This window comes from Bombus huntii, chromosome 9 (genome assembly GCF_024542735.1).
Source record: "Bombus huntii isolate Logan2020A chromosome 9, iyBomHunt1.1, whole genome shotgun sequence".
Classification (NCBI taxonomy): domain Eukaryota; kingdom Metazoa; phylum Arthropoda; class Insecta; order Hymenoptera; family Apidae; genus Bombus; species Bombus huntii.
The window spans coordinates 2,672,830-2,699,667 of NC_066246.1; the positions used below are offsets into that span (position 1 = coordinate 2,672,830).

A 26,838-nucleotide genomic window follows, 5' to 3' on the forward strand; every position below is an offset into this window, starting at 1 on the left:
AATTACGAAGTTGTTGTTAACTCGATTCAGTTCAAATTAATTAATACGTTTAAAAGTTAGTAACAACTTCAATTAGATCGCCCATGTATACAATTTCATTTCATCGTTGTTAACAAAGTTAAGACATCCACCATTGCAAATCTAATTTACGCGAAAGATATAATTAATTGCATCTTTTATAAAGATGCCAACAAATGCTTTAATAATTATAATTTATCATATTTTTGCAATAGACATAAAGTAATATTGCAACTACTACCATTAGGAGTGAAAGAAAAAAGATATTAGCACCGTTATAGTCATTTAAACCCAACAATCTAAGTACATCTGTAATAACATGTTACGTAAATTTTTGATAATATGATTATAGAATCGTCTACGATAAAAATATTTATGTAAGTGCATTATGGCATACTATATCTTCATCTTTATAAAACTATGTGCAACTAGCGTATAACCGTATATGCACACAAACATATATATATGTATGTATATTTCATTATTTGAAGTTTCGTACGCATGGTGGCAGTGTGTATAGTGCAATTAAACGAATGGTTGGTGTTTTTAATAAAAAAAAAATAGAATTTAGAACACATTTAGATATCAACTGAGAAACGTAAGCATAAAATATTATTTTCTATATGTGTATATTAATATATTAATGTGTGTATTAAAACTCACAGTGTTTATAACAGGCTGTTTTGTTACTAGCATAGGTTATCTTGTCCTCGCATCGTTTCGTATCAAGATGTTAGAAGACTGACTTCGTTGAAGAAATTATATCGACAAAAGTATAAAAATGTCTAGCAGTAGTTCTGAAAGTAGTGACGATAGCCATCACGAAAAGTCACGGAAAAGACGTAAACACAGACACCCTAACCAAGACAGACGATCCAGCAAAAAGGAATCGAGCAGCAAGAATAAAAGTTACAGAGACAAGAGAGAAGGTAGGGACGTTCACAAATTTAGCAGAAACGTAAGAAGAGAAAATAATGATGTGCATTATGATAGATCGCAAGGCGAACGGGATAGGTTATATAGGGATAGCCGACATGATCACCTGAGGAGAGAAGAGGATAGACAATATGATAGAAGAAGATATGAGAGATCTCCTCCAAGAAGAGAGGAATCTCGTCCACGATACAGAGACTATGAAGAAAAAACAAGGAGACAGAGAGGCCCTATTGAATATAATAAGAAACATGACAATGTCAACAAAGAAACAAGGAATAATTTGGAAGAAGTAAAAGTAAGAAACCAACCATCGCCTGAATGGGGCAAACCTAATGTTAAAGCTGAAGCTAAGCCAAAGCTGGAAGAGAAAGATAAGCCAAATTTTGAATTATCTGGAAAACTAACAGAAGATACAAACACTGTAAATGGTGTGATTATTAAATATTCCGAACCTGCAGATGCGAGAAAACCTAAACGAAGATGGAGGTTATATCCGTTCAAAGGAGAAAAAGCATTACCTACTTTGTATATCCACAGACAGTCAGCCTATTTAATGGGCAGAGATCGCAAAGTTGCTGATATTCCCTTAGATCATCCTTCGTGCTCTAAACAGCATGCGGTTTTACAATATCGTTTAGTATCTTTTCAAAAGGAAGGTGGAGGTGAAGGAAGAAGAATTCGCCCTTATCTTATAGACCTAGAGTCTGCAAATGGTACATTTGTAAATAATGTAAAATTAGAACCAAGAAGATACCATGAACTATTAAAAAGGGATGTAATCCGTTTTGGATTCAGCTCTAGAGAATATGTTTTATTACATGAACATAGTAAAGATGATTCATTTGATGATGATGTTCCCTCAACTACTACAAGTATACCTACTCTTACTACTACTGCATAGGTAATACTGCATTTCATGCTGTGTAATATTTCTTAAATATTTTATTTTTTTGCAGAAATCTATTTAATTGTATATTCTATTTCAGTTTCTACTTGTAAAATATTTAAGAAGCAACTTTTAAGTATGTAACGTTACCTACTAGGACAAGTTGTAAAATTAGTTTATTTACGACAGTGCAATATTTATTCTGATAATATTTTTTAGTTCTTAACAGAAAAAATTGTTAGTGTACAAGTTTGACATTTCATGTAATTAGGAATATAAATTGATTGTAATAAATCAATCTTGAAATACACGCCTATTATAATTTATTCATTTATATCAAACGCTTTATTCTCCCAAACTTATTAGACAATGCATTTTATATGTTATATACGATTCTATAACAGCATTTGCATATAAAAACAAACATCTAAAAAATCATATAATATACATACATACATATAGTTTGTCCAACGTGACGAGGTAGTAAATATAAACGAAATGTGCTTACTGCAGCAGCCAATAGTTGCAGCCACAGTAATTAAATTTTGCATACATTTACTGCCTTCTGGCTTCCTTTGAAGCATCCGAAGCTCGGATTTCAGAGCGCCGGATCCGAGTTTCGTTCTGTTTGAAAGCGAACCCATAGGCACCTGAACCAATCGTGATTCCCATAAACTCACTGTTTTTAAAATGGGTATAAAACTATCATTAAAAAAAATTAAGCGTGTAACAGCTGTTATTATTTGTTATTAGCGATTTTGTTTTGACTAACATATTTCTGTTTACGGCACGAACATGCTCTATCCTGTCTGGGAAATCCCGGATGTGCAGTTCCGAAACGAGTGGTGGGGAGAGCATGATGGCCGAAACTCAACGGTTGGTGGGGAGAGGAGGCATTGCACTACGACAGTCTTTAACAGACCGCCGTACCGTGAGGGTGCTGTGTTTCAGTCTCAACAAATGCAAGTAAAGTGCTAAATAACACTGACACTTGATCGAGATTAGGTTAAACTATTAAATCTCCTCCGTGTTGAGCGTTAAATCATTCGAAGTACGTGATATCGACCGATTGATTTGACTTGTCCGGTTGCTATTTAATCGAATTCGCAACAAGATCCTCACAATGAGTAGAAATAACAACAAAGAAGTACGAGTAAAGAGAGAACGTTCGCCAGAATGGGGTAAACCTAGTATTAGTGCGAAACGTAAACCAAAACAGGAAAAAGAAAAACCAAATTTCGGATTGTCTGGAAAACTAACAGAAGATACAAACACTGTAAACGGTGTGGTTATTAAATATTCCGAACCTGCAGATGCGAGAAAACCTAAACGAAGATGGAGGTTATATCCGTTCAAAGAAGAGAAAGCATTGCCTATCTTGTATGTTCATAGACACTCAGCTTATTTAATGGGCAGAGATCGCAAAATTGCGGATATTCCCTTGGATCATCCTTCATGTTCTAAACAGCATGCGGTTCTACAATATCGTTTAGTACCTTTTCAAAAAGAAGGTGGAGGCGAAGGAAAAAGAATTTGCCCTTATCTTATAGACCTAGACTCTGCAAATGGTACATTTGTAAATAATGTAAAATTAGAACCGAGAAGATATCACGAATTATTAGAACGGGATGTAATCCGTTTTGGATACAGCACCAGAGAATATGTTGTATTACACGAACATAGTCAAGATGATTCGTCAGATGATTAACTATTCCAAATACAACTGCTGCTCGTTCTACTGTGTATATAATATCAAGATGATTCGTCAGATGATTAACTATTTCAAATACAACTGCTACTCGTTCTACTGTGTATGTAATATTGCATTTTATAAATCATAATATTTCTTAAACATTTTACCTTTTTCAGTAGTTTATTTATTTATATGTTTTATTTCAGGATATTAGTTGGAAGAAGGTTCGAGAAAGAAGTTATGACACATAATCACATAGCTATTTAGGTATCGTCTACCACTATAGCTAAGGCTAATTTGTGATTATCCTTAAATTGTACAATGTAAGATATTAACTAGACTCATGTATATAATATTTTTTACATTTTATCTAATTAGAGATGTAAGTTAATTCTAATAAGTTACATGTTAATTCTAATAAGTTAATTGTACAATGTAAGATATTAACTAGACTCATGTATATAATATTTTTTACATTTTATCTATTTAGAGATGTAAGTTAATTCTAATAAGTTACTTTTGATGGAAATATATATATTTATATATAATAACAATTTGTTCACTTTATTTACCCAGACCTGTTAAATAATAAATTTTATATTGTGTATGCAATTTTATTACGGTATTTGCACATTAGTATAGACATGTATATATAAAATATACAAAATTCATACAATATAATTATTTTCTTAGTAATATATTCCCTATGACGATGTTGAAGATATTTATAGAATTTGGTTTATTTTTACTTCAAAGTTATAAAGTTCGTAGGGGAAGGAACTAATATTATACATATTATAATCATTATATAAAAGTATGTTTTTAAATAGGAAGACTATGAAATATTTTTTAATTATAGGACCATTTCTTTTTATATTTGATAGCCAAATATTGAGTACTATTTATTAATATACTTGCTTTAATTTATCGGTTTTTTGCCAATCTATTTTTTACGAATCATTCATTCTTTTATCGCGTGAAACTATAAAAAGTCAATTTTAGAAAGTACATATTCACACTTTACTCTTATCACTACTATTCTATGTTGCGTTTACTATTTCTCACGGATGGATACTTACAATATCATTTTAATACTTTCATGGAAAGAATAAGCAAAATTTAAAAAGTAGGAAATTTATATATTGTTAAAGTATTTACAAACCTCTTCGAATTTTATTGATTCTTAAAGCATTAATAATGAAATTTGAAAATACAAGTGTCAAAAATTCTCAGTTCAGTCACATAAAGTTAAATATATGCAAAAATTTATTCTTGTATTGTTTTAAAAAGAACCACTACATGTATATTTTATTCATTTTATTTTATTTATTCTTAGTCCATACCTTGCGGCTTTGGACGACTTTTGGTTTACATCTCTTCTATAACGCTTATAACTAAGTGCTCATTCCGTCTTTGGCTTTTGCTTCCTTGCTGTGCTCTCTTCCTGTTGTTCCTCCCCCTCTTCTGCTACTCTTCTCTTCTCTATTATCCCTTTCAGTTCTGCCAGTCCTTCTCCAGTCTCATTTAGTGTTTCTACCATGTTCCTTGCTCCTACTGTTATCTCACATTCCTCTAATATGTGTTTCAAGTCCTCCTCTCCTTTTTTGCATAATCTGCATCCTCTTTCTCCCTCCTCTTTCCAGTGTTCCCTTGCCCTGGTTTCGTTACCACATCTAAATCTTGCTACCATTCTTCTGGCCTTCCATTTCATCTTTCCTTCTAGATACCTTGGTAGTCCCTCTTTTGCTATGTTTCTGTGATATCTGTTGTACTTAGATTTCCTTATCCTTTTCTCCCTCTCCTCTGTTTCTCTCTTCTCTCTTTCTTCTATGATTTGGTTAGCTGTCATCCTTTCTTGTCTATCTTCTGCCTCCACTTGCGTCCTTCCCTCTCTCGCCTCCTCTAACTTCATCTTTTTTTTCCTTGCTCTTTTCCCTTCTTAGCCCTTTCCTCAATTCCTTTCTCTCTCCTTTGTACACTTCTTTACTAATTCCTTCTTAGATTCTAAGGCTTTCTCTTCATACCTTACTGCTCTTTTCAGTGCCTTTTCTCTTATTTCCTCTATCTTGCACTCCTCTCTCAGAATGTAATTCGGCGTTGTTGTGTCTAAGCCTAGAATTCATCTCACGTATCTCCTTTTTATTCTGTCCAGTCTCTCCTCTACGTTCAATCCCCACACCTCCATTCCAAACAGCGCTACACTCTCTACCAATGCTCCAAACATCCTCATTCTCCTCTTGTAGTCCCTTTTAAATATCCTTTCTCCTACGCTCCATGTCTTCTTCATTGCAATTATTGCCTTCTTTTTTCTGTTTTGAATATGTTTCTCATCACTTCCATTTTTCTGCAGTATGTACCCTAAATACCTTATTTAAAAACCTTATTTCGTCCACTTCTTCTAGTTCTTGCTCACCCCATCTCCATTTCCCTTGTCTCCTATTGTTCCTTCTCTTTTCAAACACTACTACTTTCGTCTTTTTCCTACTCAATCCCAGTTCCACTTCCTTCAGGAATGTTTTAAATCTCTTCATCATTTCCTTTAACTCCTCTTCTCTGTCTGCTACCAATACAATGTCATCTGCATATGATAGAGACCATACCTTTCTCTCTCCTACCACTATACCTCCTACTTGACCTTCTCTTATTTCCTCTTCCAGCCATGCCACATAGATGTTAAATAGTGTCAGGCTCAGCGGACACCCTTGTCTCACTCCCCTCACTGTCCAAAACTCTTTTGTGTTATGGTTCCTGGTCCTCACTACATTCTTTGTCTCCTTGTATATCTCCTCTATCCTTCTGGTTAACTTCTCGTTAACCCCCATTCTCCTCATTATCTCCCCCAGCTTCTTCCTATTGACCCTATCAAACGCTGCCTTTAAATCCGCGAAGCATACATATAGCTTCCCTCTTTCTCCGCTCAATTGTTTGTCTATTATGTGATTCAATACGTACACTGCGTCTATCACTCCTCTTCCTTTCCTAAATCCGAATTGGCTCTCTCCCAGCTCATCTTCGATCTCCACCTTCAGCCGCTCGTCCAGAATTCCTGCATAAATCTTATATGCCGTGTCCATTAACGTGACCCCTCTGTAGCTCTTCACTGCTTCCTTGTCTCCCCTCTTGTAAATAGGACATATTACGTCTTTTCTCCAGTCTTCAGGTATCCCCTTTCCATTCCATATTTTCCTTAACATCTCCCATAACGCCTCTCCCACTTCCTTCGGCGCATACTTCCATACCTCGTTTCCCAAACCATCTCCCCCATTGCTTTTTTCTCTTTCAAGTTTCTTATTTGGAATATCACCTCTTCCTTCCCTATGTTGTCTTCTCTCTCCTCCTTTGATTCCTCCTCTGCTCTCCGCCCTTCTATTCTTCTGTCCTCTTTACTTTCTATCCCCTCTAACATTTCCATACAATAATTTTTCCACTCCTTTTCCCGTATATCTTCATCCATAACTTCTCTGCTTCTTCTATATTTATTTATGTATTTCCATGCTTCTTGCTCTGTTTTGATCTTGTTGATTTTCTTCATTTCTTCCTCTTCCTGCTTCTCCTTTCTTTGTTTACACCACTGTTTAAATGCCTTCTTCTCCTCTATGAATTCTTCTCTGCTGCATTTTCCTTTCCTAAATTTTGTCATTTTCCTTCTTATCTCTCTTTTCCTCTCTTTCCATTCTTTGTCGTACCATACTTTTTCTCCTATGCTCCATTTCCTTATCCTTATTATCTTCTTTGGTATTGCCTCGTTTATCTTCTTCTTAATTTCTGTCCATATTTCCTCTACTGTTCTTCCTCTGCTTGCCCAGTCTTTACACTCCTCTAAATATCTTCCCACACTTTCTTTTGTCCATTCCCTTCTCTCCTTCTCTTCTTCTTTTCTTTCCTCATCTCTTTGTAACTCTGGCCGCTCTATTTCTATTTCCAACGGCATGTGGCCTGACTCCATTCTTTTTCATACCTTCATGTCTGTTATTTCTTCTATCGCTTCCTGATTGCCAATCACGTAGTCTATTACCGATCTACATGTATATGTAAAACTTAACAAATCCTTAAACGTAATATGAATATCAGTTTCCATACTATACTTTATATTACCGCTAATATGAAATTTGTACAATGAATGGTGAAAATTTACTCGTACTTACGTGTCATTAAATAAATACATTAGTTGTAACGACAAAATATAAAACTATCGCAGATTAATCACCACATAATTCTCTATAGCGATTCTCGATTCTTAGATGCTAAGCAATAAGTCTGATGGTCAACTAAAATTAATGTCATTATCAAATAAAATCTTTCTGCCACAGTTCATGTAAAATAAATTATGAATACATTTACTACCTTCTGGCTTCCTTTGAAGCATCCGAAGTTCGGATTTCAGAGCGCCGGATCCGAGTTTCGTTCTGTTTGAAAGCGAACCCATAGGCACCTGAACCAATCGAGATTCCCATAAACTCACTGTTTTTAAAATGGGTATAAAACTATCATTAAAAAAAATTAAGCGTGTAACAGCTGTTATTATTTGTTATTAGCGATTTTGTTTTGACTAACATATTTCTGTTTACGGCACGAACATGCTCTATCCTGTCTGGGAAATCCCGGATGTGCAGTTCCGAAACGAGTGGTGGGGAGAGCATGATGGCCGAAACTCAACGGTTGGTGGGGAGAGGAGGCATTGCACTACGACAGTCTTTAACAGACCGCCGTACCGTGAGGGTGCTGTGTTTCAGTCTCAACAAATGCAAGTAAAGTGCTAAATAACACTGACACTTGATCGAGGTTAGGTTAAACTATTAAATCTCCTCCGTGTTGAGCGTTAAATCATTCGAAGTACGTGATATCGACCGATTGATTTGACTTGTCCGGTTGCTATTTAATCGAATTCGCAACAAGATTCTCACAATGAGTAGAAATAACAACAAAGAAGTACGAGTAAAGAGAGAACGTTCGCCAGAATGGGGTAAACCTAGTATTAGTGCGAAACGTAAACCAAAACAGGAAAAAGAAAAACCAAATTTCGGATTGTCTGGAAAACTAACAGAAGATACAAACACTGTAAACGGTGTGGTTATTAAATATTCCGAACCTGCAGATGCGAGAAAACCTAAACGAAGATGGAGGTTATATCCGTTCAAAGAAGAGAAAGCATTGCCTATCTTGTATGTTCATAGACACTCAGCTTATTTAATGGGCAGAGATCGCAAAATTGCGGATATTCCCTTGGATCATCCTTCATGTTCTAAACAGCATGCGGTTCTACAATATCGTTTAGTACCTTTTCAAAAAGAAGGTGGAGGCGAAGGGAAAAGAATTTGCCCTTATCTTATAGACCTAGACTCTGCAAATGGTACATTTGTAAATAATGTAAAATTAGAACCGAGAAGATATCACGAATTATTAGAACGGGATGTAATCCGTTTTGGATACAGCACCAGAGAATATGTTGTATTACACGAACATAGTCAAGATGATTCGTCAGATGATTAACTATTCCAAATACAACTGCTGCTCGTTCTACTGTGTATATAATATCAAGATGATTCGTCAGATGATTAACTATTTCAAATACAACTGCTACTCGTTCTACTGTGTATGTAATATTGCATTTTATAAATCATAATATTTCTTAAACATTTTACCTTTTTCAGTAGTTTATTTATTTATATGTTTTATTTCAGGATATTAGTTGGAAGAAGGTTCGAGAAAGAAGTTATGACACATAATCACATAGCTATTTAGGTATCGTCTACCACTATAGCTAAGGCTAATTTGTGATTATCCTTAAATTGTACAATGTAAGATATTAACTAGACTCATGTATATAATATTTTTTACATTTTATCTAATTAGAGATGTAAGTTAATTCTAATAAGTTACATGTTAATTCTAATAAGTTAATTGTACAATGTAAGATATTAACTAGACTCATGTATATAATATTTTTTACATTTTATCTATTTAGAGATGTAAGTTAATTCTAATAAGTTACTTTTGATGGAAATATATATATTTATATATAATAACAATTTGTTCACTTTATTTACCCAGACCTGTTAAATAATAAATTTTATATTGTGTATGCAATTTTATTACGGTATTTGCACATTAGTAAAGACATGTATATATAAAATATACAAAATTCATACAATATAATTATTTTCTTAGTAATATATTCCCTATGACGATGTTGAAGATATTTATAGAATTTGGTTTATTTTTACTTCAAAGTTATAAAGTTCGTAGGGGAAGGAACTAATATTATACATATTATAATCAGTATATAAAAGTATGTTTTTAAATAGGAAGACTATGAAATATTTTTTAATTATAGGACTATTTCTTTTTATATTTGATAGCCAAATATTGAGTACTATTTATTAATATACTTGCTTTAATTTATCGGTTTTTTTCCAATCTATTTTTTACGAACCATTCATTCTTTTATCGCGTTAAACTATAAAAAGTCAGTTTTAGAAAGTACATATTCACACTTTACTCTTATCACTACTATTCTATGTTTCGTTTACTATTTCTCTCGGATGGATACTTACAATATCATTTTAATACTTTCATGGAAAGAATAAGCAAAATTTAAACAGTAGGAAATTTATATATTGTTAAAGTATTTACAAACCTCTTCGAATTTTATTGATTCTTAAATCATTAATAATGAAATTTGAAAATACAAGTTTTAAAAATTCTCAGTTCAGTCACATAAAGTTAAATATATGCAAAAATTTATTCTTGTACTGTTTTAAAAAGAACCACTACATGTATGTGTAAAACTTAACAAGTCCTTAAACGTAATATGAATATCAGTTTTCATACTATACTTTATATTACCGCTAATATGAAATTTGTACAATGAATGGTGAAAATTTACTCATACTTCCGTGTCATTAAATAAATACATTAGTTGTAATGACAAATATAAAACTAACGCAGATTACTCACCACATAATTCTCTCTAACTATTCTTGATTCTAAGATACTAAGCAACAAGTCCGATAGTCAACTAAAATTAATGTCATTATCAAATGAAATCTTTCTGCCACAGTTCATGTAAAATAAATTTCAGATACTAAAACTTAAATATGTACATACATTAATATGGCAGTTTAAAGCTATGGAACTATACACGCATTTCCAGTTTCGGTACGGAGTTATTATTGAAATTATGATTCTGTTTTAGAAACACGACCCATCAAATCACTTAATCCATCACATCTTTAATAAAAACTTCACGATCCGTTTACTCTAACAGCATCCGTATTTATGTTCGTGTATGTGACTATATTGTTACTATCCTCGACAACTGGAGTCTGTCTCAATAAGTTCAATAATGCACTGTTTATCACCAAAGGTATGTTAGCTTTACCATTTTGCAAATTGGAATGAGTCCTTTGAATTTTTGGCAATGCGTTCTTCGTAACGTTATTATCGTTTGACTCGCCGGTTCCTCCGATAACGCCGTTCTTTAATGGAAGAACATTTTGTGAACTAATTAACGATGAACTAGGTCGAGTAGGTGGCGCTAAACTAATATTCGAGCTTAAAGAACTAGAACTTCTACCTTCTAAACTTAATTCCGATTCTCGTCGTTCGGTTACGTTCCTCTTATTTTTCCGCTGATCAGTCAATGATGTGAAGGAATCTCTTTTTAAAATCGCTTTAATAGTAGGATTAGTTAATTTCGAACTATCTAAAGTGTTACATTTTTCAGTCATGCTCGTGATCGATGCTCTTTTACGTTCTGGTAAATTCAAACTAGATATCGACGATCTCTTGTCACACTTTCTTTCTGGTTGTTCTTTCGCATCATTCGAAGCATCTTTATGTTCTTGTGGCGCATCAGAATGCAAATTGCTCTTTACATCTACGTTTGTACTAGATTTATTCATATTGGCTACATTTTGATCGGAGATATGAATCGACCGAGGCACTTCGTATCCGTTTGTTGAATTTTCCCTTGGCATGATATCTTCGTTATCCGCTAACAATTCTAAATATTTCGGTATTTCATTCGATTGTGATGTAAGTGTCGCATTATGGGAATTCTGAAGGAACGGTTGCATATCTCGGCTGCCTTCTGAGCTGCTGGATTTCCAAGAATTCCCTGTGAAAATCAACACAAAATCAACATTATATTACATTCAGTCTTATTCAATAGTTGTATTATGAGTTTGAATTTGTATAAGAAGAAAAGGAAGACTGGTCGAAAAAGCAACATATATAGATGATCTTTACAAAGAGAACCTACCTGAATTATTATGATTTTGGTTCTCGTCAGCAAAGTAAGCCATGTTAGAGACGCCTGCAAGCATGAGCCATGCAATGATAAATATGTATTCAAGCAAATTGTTAAATTTATATATTTAACACTTTTATGACATCGCATCTTGATGATTTGAATCGCAATTATCGAGTATGATCACTTTTCGAAACAAATACGCTTGTTGTTGTAACATGTGAAAATAAATTAATGTTAATCCTATTAGTTGTTGAAGCAGCTATTAGCTTACAAGTTTAGAAATTGAATTTTACGAGATGGCTATGAAAATTATGTAGATATATGATTGTATAAATAAGCAACAGAGAGGGTTTTAGTCATAAATGAACGAAAATTTGTATGCAAATTTTTTTACGTCATTCCCCAAGCTATATACGTATATTTTAGAAATATTTCGTTTTACGTAGTAAATTCATTTTGTGAATTGAAATATTGGAGAATGAGATAAAAAATATTAGTATTGAACTATAAGAATCATCCTAATAAGCTAATACGTGTTTGCTGACAATTAATAATCGATAATTGATATATTTGAAAAAAAAATGTATATTTACGTTCCATGCCAGAGATTTACATAATGCAAATGTTAATATTCGTATGATTGAAACATACCTCTTCTAGCTAAATAATGACCAGCATGAACCGGGTTCAGTTGTGCATCCTCTATGGTACTTCGAAGACTAACTATATTTTCAAGGCAAACTTTAAAGCTCGGCCTAGCATCGGCAACGCTCCAACAACGCAACATGAGCTGATGTAAAGCAGGTGGACAATTTAGAGATTTGGGCAACCTTCCACCTGCGCGTACATGGTGTAATACTTCGATATTTGTTCTGGCAGGATACGGTTGTTGTCCCAAGGACGTGATTTCCCACATTAATACACCAAATGCCCAGACATCACTCTGTGAAGTGAATACACCGTCCACTAACGATTCAGGTGCCATCCATCGAACAGGAAGTAATCCTTCTCCCTCCTGTAACAAAAAGTTGAATATTTGTTTCTGTTTTATATCAAGATCGTAAATTGTTATTATATTAGAATTAGGAAGATATTTACTTTTCGATAATAATCGTTCTTATATATATCTCTGGCCAGTCCAAAGTCACCGATCTTAACGACACGGTTCTCTCGATCTCTGGCAGATACCAAACAATTTCTACACGCGAGATCTCTATGTACAAAATGGAGCTCCTCCAAATAACGGCATCCCCTTGCCACATCCTCGCACATAGCGAGCAAATCTTGCAGACGTAACGCGTGTGGATCCGATGGTTGCAAAGATCGACTCGCCCTTAAATAACTCAGTAAATCTCCAGCTTCCATCAGTTCCAACACCAATAACGGTGGGTCGGTATCTAAACAGACTCCCAAAAGTCTTAACACGTGTTTATGTCGAAAATGACTCATGAGTCTAGCTTCTTGAAGGAACTCTGTCTTTTCCTGGGCCGAGGCACCCTTTCGCAACGTTTTGATCGCAACTGGCGTAACTCCTGGTCTTTCCAAATCCTTCGCATTCCCTTGAAATACCTGAAAAATTTGTATGCACGCGATAACGACATAATCTCGTAATTACAATGACAGTTTTTGAATATTTGTTATTTATATGTCGCTTACTTCACCAAAGGCTCCGCTACCCAAAAACTTTGCTAAGGTAATCTGTTCCCTTCTGATTTTAGGAAGCGTAGAATCGTCCGGATCGTTCTGCAAGGTAGACGCGTACAACGCGTTCGATTGAACGAAATTTCCGCGTGGTATCTCCCGAAGCGTCGCTAACTCGACGTCGCTCACTAACGGAGGTAAAACCGCCGTTTTATCGTCTTTGCATTGCCGGTACACTGCTGAATTACAAAACTTATTCTTTATACTCCTGTTAACTGCACTCGAAGTGTACTTATTCAAACAGGGATTACTTTAACCATTAAAAAAAATACACTTTATTTATAATCATCATACACTTACGGCAACGGAAATAACAGAAGCAAATGATAAAAGTGATAACAGTGACGAAAAGTCCCAACACTAAACCAATTTGTCGTTGATCTGCTAATATTCCACCGGTGGCTTCAGTTAAATCAATGATCGGGCTGGATCTGCTCCAACTACCGAAACCGTACGCGTTTCTAGCTTGAATACGAAACCGATACTTGTCGTCCATGTCTCCCGTGATTATCCAATAATTGTCCGTCCCATTGTAATACAACTTCCAGCTCGCGTTCCCGGCGGAGTCTATTTGCTCGTTAATTTCATTGATCTTCATCCCCTCGACACGGTACAACGTGATCTGCGAGCCATGAGCTTGCGCTGGTTCCCAATTCAATTGGTACACAGAGTTACGGAGTGTGGTTACCGTTGGCATACCTGGAGCACTCGGTACATCACCTGTTCCCCGAATAACACAAAACAATACGTGGATAATTCTAAGAAACAATTTTAATAATTCTATAAAGAACAGAAGGAATTCGTTACCTAACGTTTGAAACGTGAACCTCCCATCTGTTGGCCACACGAAATCTTTCTTGTAATTTGGATATCTCAGAAGCAGATGAAATTTGTACAAAGTTCGTGGTTGTAATTTTTTGATGAAATACGTCACTTTATCGTTTTCCATCGTAAAGTCATTCGCCTCTTGCCAATTTTCTACAGCAACATCTTTGTATTCCAACGTGTATTTGACCATCAAATCGACTGTTGGCACCCAGGATACGTTCAAGCTATTCACGCTAACCCCGGTTAACGTCAAATTATTAGGTTCTGGATACATCTTGACTACTTGACCGGGACTTTCGCTGTATACATCGTTAACGTGGGCAGGATAAGCGCGAACGAACACTAGATACTCCTGATCGGGTAGCCATGGTTCCAACATGGTGAAGAATCTTCCATCGGTTGTGCGTTCGGTGCCTTTTATAAATTGTTCTCCCTTTTGTCGTGCTCCGTTTATTAATCGAACCAATCTCCAATGTACCTCGTATCGTACAGCTGCGGCATTTAATATCTTCGGTGGCATCCAGTAGACGATAGCCAAAGTTGGTGTCAGAGCTTCCACGGTTACGTTCTCCGGAGCTGTAGGAGCGCCAGCTTCGGTTCGTAACACGACACCAGAATCAAACTCTAAACTCATCGACTCCGAATCAGCGTAATAATTACTCAAAGCCAGTTTCAGTCTATATTTCGTGAAAGGCTTCAAATCCTTTATTTCGTATTCCTTCTCGTAAGTCTGCAACTTTGTTCTGTCGCTGTCCTCGCACATGTTTGGATCATTTTCTAGACATTGAGACACGTATATCGTGTATAGCGTCGTAGGTAAGCTGTATCCTTCGCAGCCAAATCGAGGAATCGGCTCGGGAAGTCTCACAGTGATGCTACTTGCTGTTTTTCTCGCTTCTTCCACGTTGTAGGAGTCTTGACGAGGAATCAAACAGTTGGTGATCGGATAGGTTTGCAGAGACTTCCCAAGGGCTTTGATGCTTCGTACAGATGGTAAATAAAAGTGTTTGATCTCCTCGTCATCGGGATATTTTTTATTTACAAAATAAATTTGATCTTCCGGAATGTTGGACCAATAAATGTTCATCTTGTCGACGGTCAACGATCTTGCTGGTAATCCTTTGTTGAAACCTGCGCTTACTATCAGATTGCACTTACATCCGTCGATATCGGCGCTGTTTAGGTGACCTTCCAAAGAAATCCAGTACATGACTGGTTTTTGATAATCGGTGCTATCGATCGTCATCACAGGAATCACGGACGGCCTGTAAGGACAGGAACAATCGTCTATATGATCGAAGAACGGTTGAATATCACCGCCGCTTAAATTCGACCGCATTATTACTCCACCGTCTTTCTTAGTTTGTTCTATCCAATACAACGATCTGCAAGAAATTAAATCAGATTATAAAATAAATTTGAAATATATGTACGAAGAAGGATTGCGTAAAAATAGATAGGTACCCGGTAGATGGTAATATATCAAGATTCACGATACGTCTGCTCGTCGTAACGATGTTTTCGTATTTAAGAATTCCAGCTTGCCACATGGTCAAATCTAACTTCATGATACATCCACCGTTTTCTCGATAGCTGGATTCGGACCAGTAAAGATGTCTCGCCACCCAATCGACAGTTATACTAAATGCACTGTTGTTCAACGTCAATATTTTAGTAGCGTTTGCCCCATCCAAGTCCGACGTTACCAACTCCTGCATTTCGTTGATCCAGTAAATTTTGCTTTCCGCGGCCAGATACGTCACTTCAACCGCGATGTGCCGAGTAACGGTATAGTTCATTTCCTGATCCAAATCGGATATTCGAACCGCGTCCATCGTGGCGACCAGCAATTGCGGTATCGGATTTTCGTAAATCGTCGAAACGCTGATCACGTCGGTGTACGGTCCAGCGCCAATTTCCGTATGAGCTCGAACTTGGAAGTAATACGTCGTGTTTGGCAACAGGTCTTGAACGGTGTGCTCTAACAACGTGGATGGAATAAGCGACTGATCGCAGATTTGCATCTCGACGTTGTTCTCCTTAAACCAACACTGAACCGTGTATCCGGTGATCAGACCATTCGTGAACTCGGGTTGATCCCACCTGTAACGATTTTATTTTTTAAATAAACTCAATGATCGCATAGGGGTAAAAAGCTTTTATCGTTATAAAATAAAATATTCGAAGCCGGTGACAACAACGATTCGGTCTCCGCTCGATAAGTAAAAGTGTAGTAAAAGATAGCAGCGAATTCCTTTCTTATGATATTCACCTGAATATCGCAAATATGTCGACATTTTCGCTCAGTGGTTCTTTACGAAACTCTATAAACGCTCTAGGATTCGTTGGCTGACTGGGGACGCTTTGTGGCGACCTCAGTATCTTCCTTGTATGGTGTGCCGTTTCCCAATACGTGAAGGCTTTCACAGTCACCTCCAGGACCGAATAAGGCAAAATCTGTTCGGAATTGTTATAAGGCATCGAGGTTTCCGTCGTTATCTCCGGATTCGAATTGGTATTGATATAATCCGCGAATTTCACTTCGTAGAAGACAGTTCCATAATTGATATTCTCCACCGGGTCCCAGGATATGTTAAAGTTCCTCCAGCTGCCTTCTACTCTAATACTGCTATAGTTTACGGCGTTTGGTAATACAGCTACGGTTTCTGATGTAAGATTCTTTGGATATTGATGAAGCGCTGGATCCATTACGGCCACCATGTGAAGGCCTGACAAGCTGATACCGTTTATTATGGCCGTGTTTTGGCCAGACAGATCGCCTATCACCGCGTTCCGGTCGTCTTGAAGCCACAGAAGATGCTCCGAGAAGTAGCATAAAGGGCCTTGCATGTTTGGATACTGCAGTGCTGAGACCTTCAAAACATATCGAGAAACGGAATTAATGATTCTATCGCTACTATCAACGACAACGATATGTTCTTTCTTTTTGCAAAATAAGAAAATTAAACGACGATAGAAACCTTCTCAGGCACGATTTTGTGACTCATCGAAATTCTTTCGGACGTTGGCGCTCGATAAACGATAGATCCACTTTCGTAGCTTCGGACAATCCAATAAACGTATCTGTTCTCTGTGTCCAGCGTTAACCCCATCACTTGTTTCCCGTTAAATATTTCATCCGAATGATAGTATCTTCTGTCTTGTCCGTTTAAACGAGCCACTTCAACGGCGTGGCCTGTTGACCAATACAGGTACGCTTCCAAAGAATCGATCATTAATTCTTTAACGATGGCCAGAATCGACATGGGCTCTTGATGAGATCCATTCAAATTTGCTCTTGTTATCTGTAGAGAAAATACAGGGGAAAAGCATAGCATGAAATAAATGTTTAAGTAAATAGAATCGATCGAACGTATAAGAAACATTTATTTACAATTTGTTGCTTTGGATTAGCCCAGTACAATTTTTTCGATATCCAATCGACAGCGACGCTCCCGACAGAGTGGATATTCATCTTCGTTTTTTGATGGCTCGTAATATTGTACCGATACAACGCAGAATTGTTTCCTACGATGTACAGAATATCCTTGTACCAGCTGACATCAACGATGTGATAATCAACCTCTGTCTCCTTCAAGCCCGCTTTATAGATCAAAGTATCGATATTCTCTCCGGTTACGTCGCTTCTTAGGAGACCCTCGTTTGCGGACCACAAAATGGATGCGTGTGATCCGTCCCTAGAAGGTTGATCAAACGTCGTACAAATTAATTCTCAGAGATATTCCTCTTGAAACGATCGACGATTAGACTCGTAATTAGACTACGAATATTTATAAAGACTGTCGAATTTCTTATTTTACGTATTTCCGCATTTTTATACTTTTTGTGATTTTTCACAAATACGTAAATGGATTTTTGCACCTATCGAGATTTCCTGTAAGTACATCTAATCGTGATTTACCTCAAGGTTCGACCCCTGAACTCGGTTGACCAGGGACCTCTGCCAGCGCTCGTGTAAGCCGCCGCCTTAATCGAGTACTCTGATTTCTCTCGAAGATTGTGCACCGTATGAGACGATCCAGCGATATCCTTCTGATGTATCGTCTCTCCGGTAGATTCGTCTTTGATCTCCAATTCGTAAGACCAATTTTGCCAGGCTCCTTTACCCTGGCCGCCCAATAAATGAGGCGCCTGCCAAGAAACTTTCGCCCTCTCCACACCAAGGACAGCTTGCACGCCCGTAGGAGGATTCACGGGGACAGGAACTGGTTGGCTCGCGTCCATAAGTACATTGACACTGACAAACGAACCGTTCGACCTGAAAAGAACGCTTTTATCGAAGCATCTGCGCATAGGTTGAAGCATCCAGCCTGGTTGAATAGGAAGCAACATTCTCACCTATCGGGGTAAGCATTGTGAAAATATCTGTTTTGTCCCGAGTGATATCCCTCTATCAATACCTCTTCCCCGTTCGTCCAATAAAACAAGCCGTTCGCCATGGCTAACGAGACCACGTTCTTGAATCTTGGTTGCTGCGTGTTGGCGCGAAGATTTATAACTTCACGACCATCCAGAGAGACAGATATTACAGTATTTTGGATGTGATGGGGAACGAGAAGACGGAAGTTGGTGTGATCGACGGTGAACGCTCCTAAATTAGCGTCTTCTAGAATTAAATATGGCTGAACCTGTAAAAATCCGTGCAAGGTTATCGAGGATGAATTTAAGTTTTTGGCGTAAGCTTTTGGTCCGTAAAATGTCCGAGTTCAAAACTGTTGAAACGCGATGCGATTATTCCGCGGTATATTTTCTGCTATTATATTTTACAGTTTGATGTAGACCAGCGATATCTTAGCCAGCCTTTCAGGCGTCTTACATACGAAACGTACCTCGTGCTTCACTCCGTTGCTTATGTCAGCCAGATCCAATCGGTACAAACCGCCCCTGGTGACCCAGAATAAGTAACCATTGTACGGGTCTACCTCGATGTGCGTGGGTCGCGTCAAGAAGCCAGCCACGGCCACTGTCAAACCTCTTCCGTCCAGATTGCATCTAGCAATCTGCCAAACCGTTGTCGCGTGTTTCACCTCGCCCAGAATGTACAAGTGAAGGTTCAGCCAATCGACCGATAAACTCAGAGGTTTAAAGTTCGCCTGGCTCGGGCTGAGTATCACCGTTGGTTTCGTTCGTTTCGTGATGGACGTTCTGTACACGTATCCTAATGAATCGGAAATGAAGAGCCGAGCGGAAGCCACGTGAATCGCCACTCCTCGAATCGTGCTCGTATTTTCGTAAACCACGCTAGGATCGTCCAACATGTCCGCATCTTGTTTCATAACCACGTGCTGACCTCCGAGAATTAAAATAGGTTGTTGCGTGTCTTTCACTGTAACGTCACGAATCTCGTTAATGTTCGCATCGTTTGAAAAACTTGCTGAAATTTTAATTTCCATCTGGTACTGATACGTACCAGCCGGTTCTGGAGTGGTCATGACGCAAGTTACCGCAGGTGGTCCCTCTCCAACCCCGTTCCTCATGGTCACGCTAATGGAATAATTCTTATTAGGCTCGAGATTTTGGAACATGTAGTGGTCCGTGTTTTCGGAGGCTGGTATATCCTGTAGGTTAATCGTAAAACGTATGTAACTGGACTGTTAGAATATCTATCCCTTTCGAACCCTCGCTGGATAATCGTTATGCGAATAGGAAAGAAACGCCATGCCAGAAACGTATTTCGTGAGATCTGGTTCTTACAAGCTAAGAAGCTGATGTTAGCGGGATCAAAGATGAACGAACCGATAGGTCAAGCATGCATCGCTTAAACTCGCGGACGTAAATTTTTGAAAGCTCGTTTATCTAATCAGCGTTAATCGTGCCAGCGTTTTTCTAACGATCTTAACGATCAAAGAAGCCGTGCATTTGTCCCGAGCATATTATTTGCTTCGCAATTTTTACCTGTCCATGTACGTATAAATATATGTATACTATTTGTGGGAAAAGGTAGGCAGTCTTGCAGAACCAGTTGCTATTTACTCGCACAGTGGTGTTTACTACTAAAGTTAGAGAGAATAGAAAAAGCGCAATCGGCTTTACATCGACGAACGTCGTGTCGACGAATGCCGGTAAATAGCGACGATAGCTTAGACAGAACAGTCGAGGGTTTGGAAACGTATTCGCGTAGAACGATACGTTTCGCGAAAATGAAGATAACTGTATCGAAGAAACTAATTGTATGGAACGTTATTGAAGTTCTGGCGTGGCGTATACCTTAAGCTGGGAGTGATCAGCCCCTTGCAGACGCAGGACATAAGACAAAAGTGGCCCATTCGGGAAAGGGCCCGGTTCCCAAGACACAGAGGCGCGGCAGCTGTCTACCGCTACCGCTCTTACAATTACCGGTGCTGAGGTTGGTAAACCGGCAGCCAACGTTCGTATCACGACGCTCGGAGCGGAAACGATAGGCTCCGGATTGTGTTGAGACGATTTTAACAGTAACGCTACGCGAAACTGCAATTAAAATGGCCAAGTGATGATATAACATTTACGAAAGGAAACAACGACGACAACCCGCGACATTTAAATAAATATAATTAAATTTAAAAACGTACCCTATATTTCGTGTAAGGTTGCAAATTTTCGACTAAAATCTGATCGTCCTCTCCCCACGATTGATTTCTACAATATTGCCAGGTCTCAGCCAGTTCCTCGTACCTCCATTGCACTAAGTACGATATGCCTCCGCCGCGTCTTTCGATGTCTATTCCTTTCCATTCGAGTCGTAGGGAAGTTGCGGTTAGCGAGTCCGCTACCAAAGCTGGCGCCGATGGAATACCTATTTCCGCTGATAACGAACATCGATAGGTATCAATACGCGTTACGGAGTAGAAGATTTATTTGGTTATGAGTAGACCGCCGATCTTGATACGTTTGTGGGAAATTTGAAAGTAAAAGATGTACAGGTTGCGCGCGATACGTAAAAATATAGAAAACATTACAAACACGGTACTCCGTGTAATACATAATAGTTAAAACGTTGTTCTAGCCGATTTCCATCTTCGTAATTGCATTCGTAGAAATATAATCTGCGCAATAAATATCCGCGGTCTAGTTACGAGAATCGCGTGAAAAATCGACAAAAGTCGATCGCGAAGGCAACGTTGCAAAGGGTCTCCTCCGCTCGCGAACGTCAATCATACAGCGGAACTGCCATAACCGCCATTATTTATCTGTCAGAACGTTTTCGTATACGGAGATCTGCGAATATTTTAATTCCGAAGCGCACCGTAGCTTACGCGATGAATCCGGAACGGCAACGAGCTTTCACAGAGTACAAAAAGATACTGGACGAACTGAAGACAGCTTTCTTGGAAAGATGGAAGATTAACAAAACCGACAATGTCAAACTAGAAGATTTCGATCAATTTCGGACCGTGGGTACCGGCGCCTTCGGCCGTGTCATACTCGTGAAATATAAACCAACGTCCACGTACTACGCCATGAAGATCTTAGAGAAAGCAAAAATCGTGAAGATGAAGCAAGTCGAGCATACGTACAACGAGAAAAGGATACTACAGTGCGTGAGGTTCCCCTTTGTCGTCTATATGGAGTACTGTTTCAAAGACAATTCCTACGTATACATGGTGTTACCGTTTATCAACGGTGGCGAAATGTTCACGCATCTAAGACGAATGGGGAAGTTCGACGAATCTCTGGCGCGATTCTACGCCGCGCAAGTTGCTCTCGCGCTGGAATATCTTCATCACTGCAGCCTCGTTTACAGAGACTTGAAGCCGGAGAACATTTTAATTCAAAACACCGGCTACATCCGAGTGACAGACTTTGGCTTCTGTAAGATGATCGACGGTAGAACGTGGACTTTGTGCGGTACGCCTGAATATCTCGCACCAGAAGTAATCTTATCGAAAGGATACGGTAAATCCGTGGATTGGTGGAGCTTCGGTGTTTTGATCTACGAAATGAACGCTGGATATCCGCCGTTTTATTCGCGAGACCCGATGAAAATATACGAGAAGATCGTCTCTGGTAAGTACAAGTTCGCTCATCATTTTGGCGGAGAGCTGAGGGATATATTGAAAAACATACTGCAAGTGGATCTGACTAGGAGATACGGAAATCTGAAAGGTGGATCTATGGATATAAAAGGACACAGGTGGTTTCAATCGACCGATTGGAATCAGATATATCATCAGAAGATACAGCCTAGTTTCATACCGGAATGCTCGGCGCCGGAAGACACCAGCAATTTCGATTTGTACGCGGAAGAGTCGCTGAAAATAGCCACGATGGATCGTTACGCCAAGGAATTCGCCAACTTTTAATCGAACCGATTACGGAATACCGTTGATTTAACAGCGAAGCGTATCTTTGGAGATACAGAGAACTGTACGCTACAGCGGAGGCTCGTTACGCGAAACAACTTGAAACAGCGTTCGTCGCGTCAACTTCGTCGTCAGCGAAGTGCATATTACCTTTTAGTTGTTGAAAGTAACGGTTCAGCGCGTCGTGACAACCCAGGACACAGTACAATTCTTTGGGTGGTAGCAATTCTTGCGTTCCATTCTACAAAACGATACAGCTGACGTTAGATTTGGTAAAATGTTACGCTCCGTGTAATGACAAAAAAAAAAAAAAAAAAAAAAAAAGGAAAAAGAAAAACGACATTTAACGTTAAAATTAGAAGTAATAATGTCTTAATATGTACTGACGCAGACGGCTTGACAGCTCGTGTCGAGTGCTCGTTGCCACGCTCCGCAGCCTTTTGTGCACTGAAACAGACGGAAAATATACGCGTGATACTACGTTACATGATGTTCGTTACGTGTCTGATTGTATACTATCCCGTTTCTAATTGTACAAAATATATTACGGTCGAACGAGTTTACAGGCTTACGGTACAAGTTTACAAGTTCATGGTAAAGACACGAGTTTATCAAGTATTCGTATATACAACAGTTTCGTCTTATTATCGGTAGTGGAGCGTGTGCAGCGTCGTTTATGCAAATCGAAGTAGACAACACGCGCTCGTTTGTCCTTAATCGGTACCTCGATTCGATTCTTCGAACGGCGGAACGATCGAATCGAGACGATCAGTGGCGGTAAAGAAACGTGGCACGCTGCGTCATTTTGGCATTGAAGTAACTGGAGCTGTATTCGAAAGATGAACGTAAGTACGAGGCACGTGCCTCAAGTAACGCCCACGTTCATAAGACGGGCCCGGTCGGTTCGTGCCGAGCATGGATTTGCGAACCGAAGTTTAACGCATTAACTTTCTGCGCGAGAGGATGTGGGTATTTGTCGGCGACAAGCCAGTCGAAGTAAGAAGAAGTGGATAAGGAAGAGAACGTACGAGAACTACGAACACGCGCGCATGTGTTTGTTTACCATGGAGATCGTGATCGTTCGCAATTGTACGGAACTTGTTCGCTGAGGCGCCTGATACGATCCTCCGGTCTAGTCTTTTTTTCTTTTACCGATAAACATGTCATAAGATCAGCAATGTTATCGTTCAGAAAATTGCGTTATTGCTTTGACTTGGTTATTAACCCGTCCTGTTACGATCTTACTCAATAATAAATCAAGTCGTCTCGTCGTTGAATTCCGATGGGATCGATGGTCATCCGAAAAAACGTTAAAAATTTTTTTAGCGTCCCAAGAGATATCAAAAATCTTTGATTGTCCGAAAGAGAGTTATTTTTGGTTGTCCGAGAAAGCGTCGAGTATCGTGGATCGTTGGTCGAACGAACGAACCGAGAACGAGAAATATCTTGAAATATTTCTTCGAGCACATCTTGAAATAATTCGTGCTTCGACGAAACGTAAATATACGAGATACAGCGTGCTCGATGACCTCAAGGACTCGAGGAAGAACAAGTTTGTAATAGTTACGTCTAGACTGGAAGCTTTCGTCGTCGTCGTCTGTAACTCGTTTTTCCTTCCTTCAAGTATCGTCCTCCGGTATGTCGGTTCTGTGTATACCAGCCGCGTTTCCTGTTCCAATTTCTAATTTCGCCAGATAACAGGCGATAATTGACGTTTAATCTCGTCCTCGATGAAAAACGAGAGGCTGGTTCGAATGATGGTTGTTACGGTAGTTGCAACGTTCGTGGACAGCTGCGCCTAGTAAAATCGTTATTTCAACATCGTATCCCGAGATACAAGAGAGCCATTTACCAATTGTCAGGCTGATCGACACTCGGCCGCGTTGGAGAGGCGCCGCACATAAATGATACCCCTCTCGACATTTTAGAATGATAAGCTCGCCATGGAAAGACTTAATTCGACGAAATTAGCGGTGCACCTGCGTTATCATAAGCTTCAAGCTTCGACGTAAATTCGTCTTGTATTACGTACTTGCTTTTTAGTAGAAAGAACGCTGTATTCTTTTTTTTTTTTTTTTTTATTTATCACTCGTGCATCTTGGGAAATTCTAATTAAAAAATAGCATCGGATATTACTTTGACTCTTGCGTAGTTTGGTACTTTAACTTCTGTCAGCTTAATCTGCGAGAGTTTAAAAAGACCAGTAACAGTAAAAATTTAGAAAATTAAATCTCGTTCACGTGTCTGCTGAATAAATTATTCTATACGAATACGTATAGAATAAATACATATTAGAGGATATCACAAAGGTCAAATAGTTTAAAAATTCTAGAAGGAAAGGGACCTCCGACGCTAGATAGATAAGTTATTAATAAACATTTGGTGGCGGTTTCATGACTTTGACGAGTTGCAAGTAAGCGCGACACTCGTGCGATTTCTTACAACGATCGTCGCAAAGAACCCTGAATGCAGACGAGCGATACTTTGTCGCGCGATCCCGCTGCGATCACACGTCCGTCTTTGTTGTTCTTAACAGGAAAACAAAGAGAGTGGCGCGATCGCAGCGAGATCGCGCGATAAAACGTCCATCGTCCGCATTCAGGGTGAATCGATGTGTCAGATACGGAACGCATCGTTCGTTTCGAGGGAATTATTTGGAGAGACTTTCGAGTTAAAAATACGACTGTCGTTTTTATCAGTTTGAACCAAAGAGAAAGGAAAATAAGACGTAGAAAAAGAAGAAATAGAAGGCGCGCGCAAGATGCTTCGAACGAGCGTTTATCTTGGCAATGCACGATAGTCAAAGCGACCACTCTAACGACCTTAGACGACGATAATTTTTAACGTCTTAATTAATCATATTTCTCGTGACGTTCTATCACTTCCAGCCCATATCGGCTACGATCCCCCTTTTTCAATTAGTTCGCACGAAACATCAACGTTCCTTCGACTCGTTCCCCGATTCTATTCCACTCGTCCTCCGATTCTATTCGACTGGCCACGCTCAAATTCGACTCGCCGCGTTAAACGATCGTAATCTTCTCGGTTTCGTGGCTGTGCCGTAAATAGGGGTTGACAAAACTATCAGACAGTGGAAAACAACCGAAGCACAGCGGCTCGACGCTGCGCCCGCTAATTTCTCACTTCCTCATTAAAACCTCAACACACATTACGCCCCAGTCTGGCCCTCGCTCTACTCGGCTCCCCGTAGATCGTAGATCTTCATCCTACCACGAACGAGGATCTATCCGTTCTCTCCTCGTTTCGTTTGAGCCATCGTTCACTGATTGCGCTCTGTGCTCGCACGACAACAACAAGGCGTAAAAAATGCGAAGCCTCCAATGGATGATATCTGATCGCACAAATTAGACTGTAGATTCGTTCGTTTTCCAGGACTCAAAAACGGACGCAAGGAACCTTAGATGGTTACAACTGTTTATTAGTAAATACGAGGAAAGACGTAGGAAGTTTGTGAGAAGCATGAAATACAATAACTTCTGGTAGCCAATGTCAAGTAGATGCAATTTGTCACGGAGACCTCGATGCTGGTGGTCTGCCACTTTACACAAACACACTCGAATGGGTAAAGTCAGAGTGCCAGATTCATTTTAAACGAGAAGCTTGACAAGCTTTTACGTGTATACTTTGCTCTCGTTTATGCACTCGAGACTTATGACCACGCACAGAATATTTTATACGCCGTTTGACATAATTGGAGGATAGTTTGCCGTTTTACCTTCACCTCTATATCCGTTACTCGTGTCTGTACGTTAATACGTTTTTTAATCATCTCAATGGCAACTTTTACTACACTGTCGCACGAGTAACAGGCTTACTTCTGTTTCATTGATTGACGCGATAAAGCTACTCGTAATTACGTTTCCTTGATTGTCCTGACCAATGCATGGCATATATATTCTTCGCATTATGCACATATCCTCATAATATATACATATGTACACGGTAGAACGTTTGGTACAAAAGAAATTCCACAGGTATCGGTTCACCGCCATCGAACCATGAAATTACCGGAAGAAGCACCAAAGCCGAGCCAGGCTTACACGATTTTGTTCGATCAAAATTACATCGTAAAAATTCATATCCGTAATCCGTCATGTCCATTCCTTTCTGTGATATTACTAAAAAAAAAAAAAAAAAAAAAAAAGAGAGAAAAATGGTGATCAGACGTCAGCAAAACGAGACAGAATTTAGCGACGAGCGA

At 38.7% G+C, this 26,838-nt stretch overlaps 5 protein-coding genes across 9 annotated transcripts in view; 4 read left to right on the plus strand and 1 right to left on the minus strand.

Annotated features, from left to right (window-relative positions):
* The first annotated feature begins 482 nt into the window (after positions 1–482).
* On the plus strand, positions 483–2,020 carry LOC126869196 (smad nuclear interacting protein 1-like). Of its 2 annotated transcripts, none has more exons than XM_050625424.1 (3): positions 483–616; positions 712–1,855; positions 1,941–2,020. In XM_050625424.1, exon 2 carries the CDS (start codon positions 800–802, stop codon positions 1,853–1,855), a length of 1,056 nt encoding a protein of 351 aa, XP_050481381.1. In that variant the 5' UTR covers positions 483–616; positions 712–799; the 3' UTR covers positions 1,941–2,020. The 2 variants fall into 2 exon arrangements, with proteins under 2 accessions (XP_050481381.1, XP_050481382.1); XM_050625425.1 differs by having other exon boundaries at positions 497–616; positions 717–1,855.
* Positions 2,021–2,746: 726 nt separating this feature from the next.
* LOC126869205 (smad nuclear-interacting protein 1-like) lies at positions 2,747–4,340 on the plus strand. 2 transcript variants are annotated; one of them, XM_050625442.1, is made up of 2 exons: positions 2,747–3,582; positions 3,740–4,340. In XM_050625442.1, exon 1 carries the CDS (start codon positions 2,964–2,966, stop codon positions 3,546–3,548), a length of 585 nt encoding a protein of 194 aa, XP_050481399.1. In that variant the 5' UTR covers positions 2,747–2,963; the 3' UTR covers positions 3,549–3,582; positions 3,740–4,340. The 2 variants fall into 2 exon arrangements, 1 of the variants encoding a protein (XP_050481399.1); XR_007690840.1 differs by having other exon boundaries at positions 2,748–3,651.
* Positions 4,341–4,651: 311 nt separating this feature from the next.
* LOC126869186 (proto-oncogene tyrosine-protein kinase ROS) overlaps positions 4,652–26,838 on the minus strand; it is a 32,212-nt gene continuing 10,025 nt past the window's right edge. Inside the window, exons 3-21 of one of the 2 annotated variants that reach the window (XR_007690838.1) lie at positions 23,004–23,063; positions 22,767–22,857; positions 20,886–21,118; positions 20,545–20,784; positions 19,748–19,895; positions 19,167–19,663; positions 18,676–18,965; positions 18,239–18,595; positions 17,711–18,014; positions 17,298–17,621; positions 16,589–17,190; positions 15,781–16,419; positions 14,296–15,701; positions 13,789–14,208; positions 13,444–13,667; positions 12,886–13,356; positions 12,439–12,802; positions 10,171–11,652; positions 4,652–4,695 (exon numbers count right to left, since the gene is read on the minus strand). Coding sequence is in view for 1 of the 2 variants with exons in the window: in XM_050625402.1 (XP_050481359.1) it covers positions 10,778–11,652; positions 12,439–12,802; positions 12,886–13,356; positions 13,444–13,664; positions 13,789–14,208; positions 14,296–15,701; positions 15,781–16,419; positions 16,589–17,190; positions 17,298–17,621; positions 17,711–18,014; positions 18,239–18,595; positions 18,676–18,965; positions 19,167–19,663; positions 19,748–19,895; positions 20,545–20,784; positions 20,886–21,118; positions 22,767–22,857; positions 23,004–23,063 (7,542 nt within the window). In the remaining variant the exon portion in view is untranslated. Of the gene's footprint in view, positions 4,696–10,170; positions 11,653–12,438; positions 12,803–12,885; positions 13,357–13,443; positions 13,668–13,788; positions 14,209–14,295; positions 15,702–15,780; positions 16,420–16,588; positions 17,191–17,297; positions 17,622–17,710; positions 18,015–18,238; positions 18,596–18,675; positions 18,966–19,166; positions 19,664–19,747; positions 19,896–20,544; positions 20,785–20,885; positions 21,119–22,766; positions 22,858–23,003; positions 23,064–26,838 lie in introns of those variants that run through there. The other variant, XM_050625402.1, reaches the window with a different exon arrangement.
* LOC126869204 (smad nuclear-interacting protein 1-like) lies at positions 8,226–9,858 on the plus strand. Of its 2 annotated transcripts, none has more exons than XR_007690839.1 (2): positions 8,226–9,126; positions 9,215–9,858. XR_007690839.1 is itself a non-coding variant. In XM_050625441.1 (2 exons), the coding sequence occupies exon 1, from the start codon at positions 8,439–8,441 to the stop codon at positions 9,021–9,023; it is 585 nt and encodes a 194-aa protein (XP_050481398.1). In that variant the 5' UTR covers positions 8,226–8,438; the 3' UTR covers positions 9,024–9,057; positions 9,215–9,858. The 2 variants fall into 2 exon arrangements, 1 of the variants encoding a protein (XP_050481398.1); XM_050625441.1 differs by having other exon boundaries at positions 8,226–9,057.
* Positions 21,126–22,754, plus strand: LOC126869197 (cAMP-dependent protein kinase catalytic subunit 1-like). Its single transcript, XM_050625426.1, has one exon. It carries the CDS (start codon positions 21,573–21,575, stop codon positions 22,614–22,616), a length of 1,044 nt encoding a protein of 347 aa, XP_050481383.1. The 5' UTR covers positions 21,126–21,572; the 3' UTR covers positions 22,617–22,754.

Coding starts and splice junctions, on each gene's coding strand:
- LOC126869204 (XM_050625441.1), top strand. CDS start 8,439: ATGAGTAGAAATAACAACAAAGAAGTACGAGTAAAGAGAGAACGTTCG.
- LOC126869197 (XM_050625426.1), top strand. CDS start 21,573: ATGAATCCGGAACGGCAACGAGCTTTCACAGAGTACAAAAAGATACTG.
- LOC126869205 (XM_050625442.1), top strand. CDS start 2,964: ATGAGTAGAAATAACAACAAAGAAGTACGAGTAAAGAGAGAACGTTCG.
- LOC126869196 (XM_050625424.1), top strand. CDS start 800: ATGTCTAGCAGTAGTTCTGAAAGTAGTGACGATAGCCATCACGAAAAG.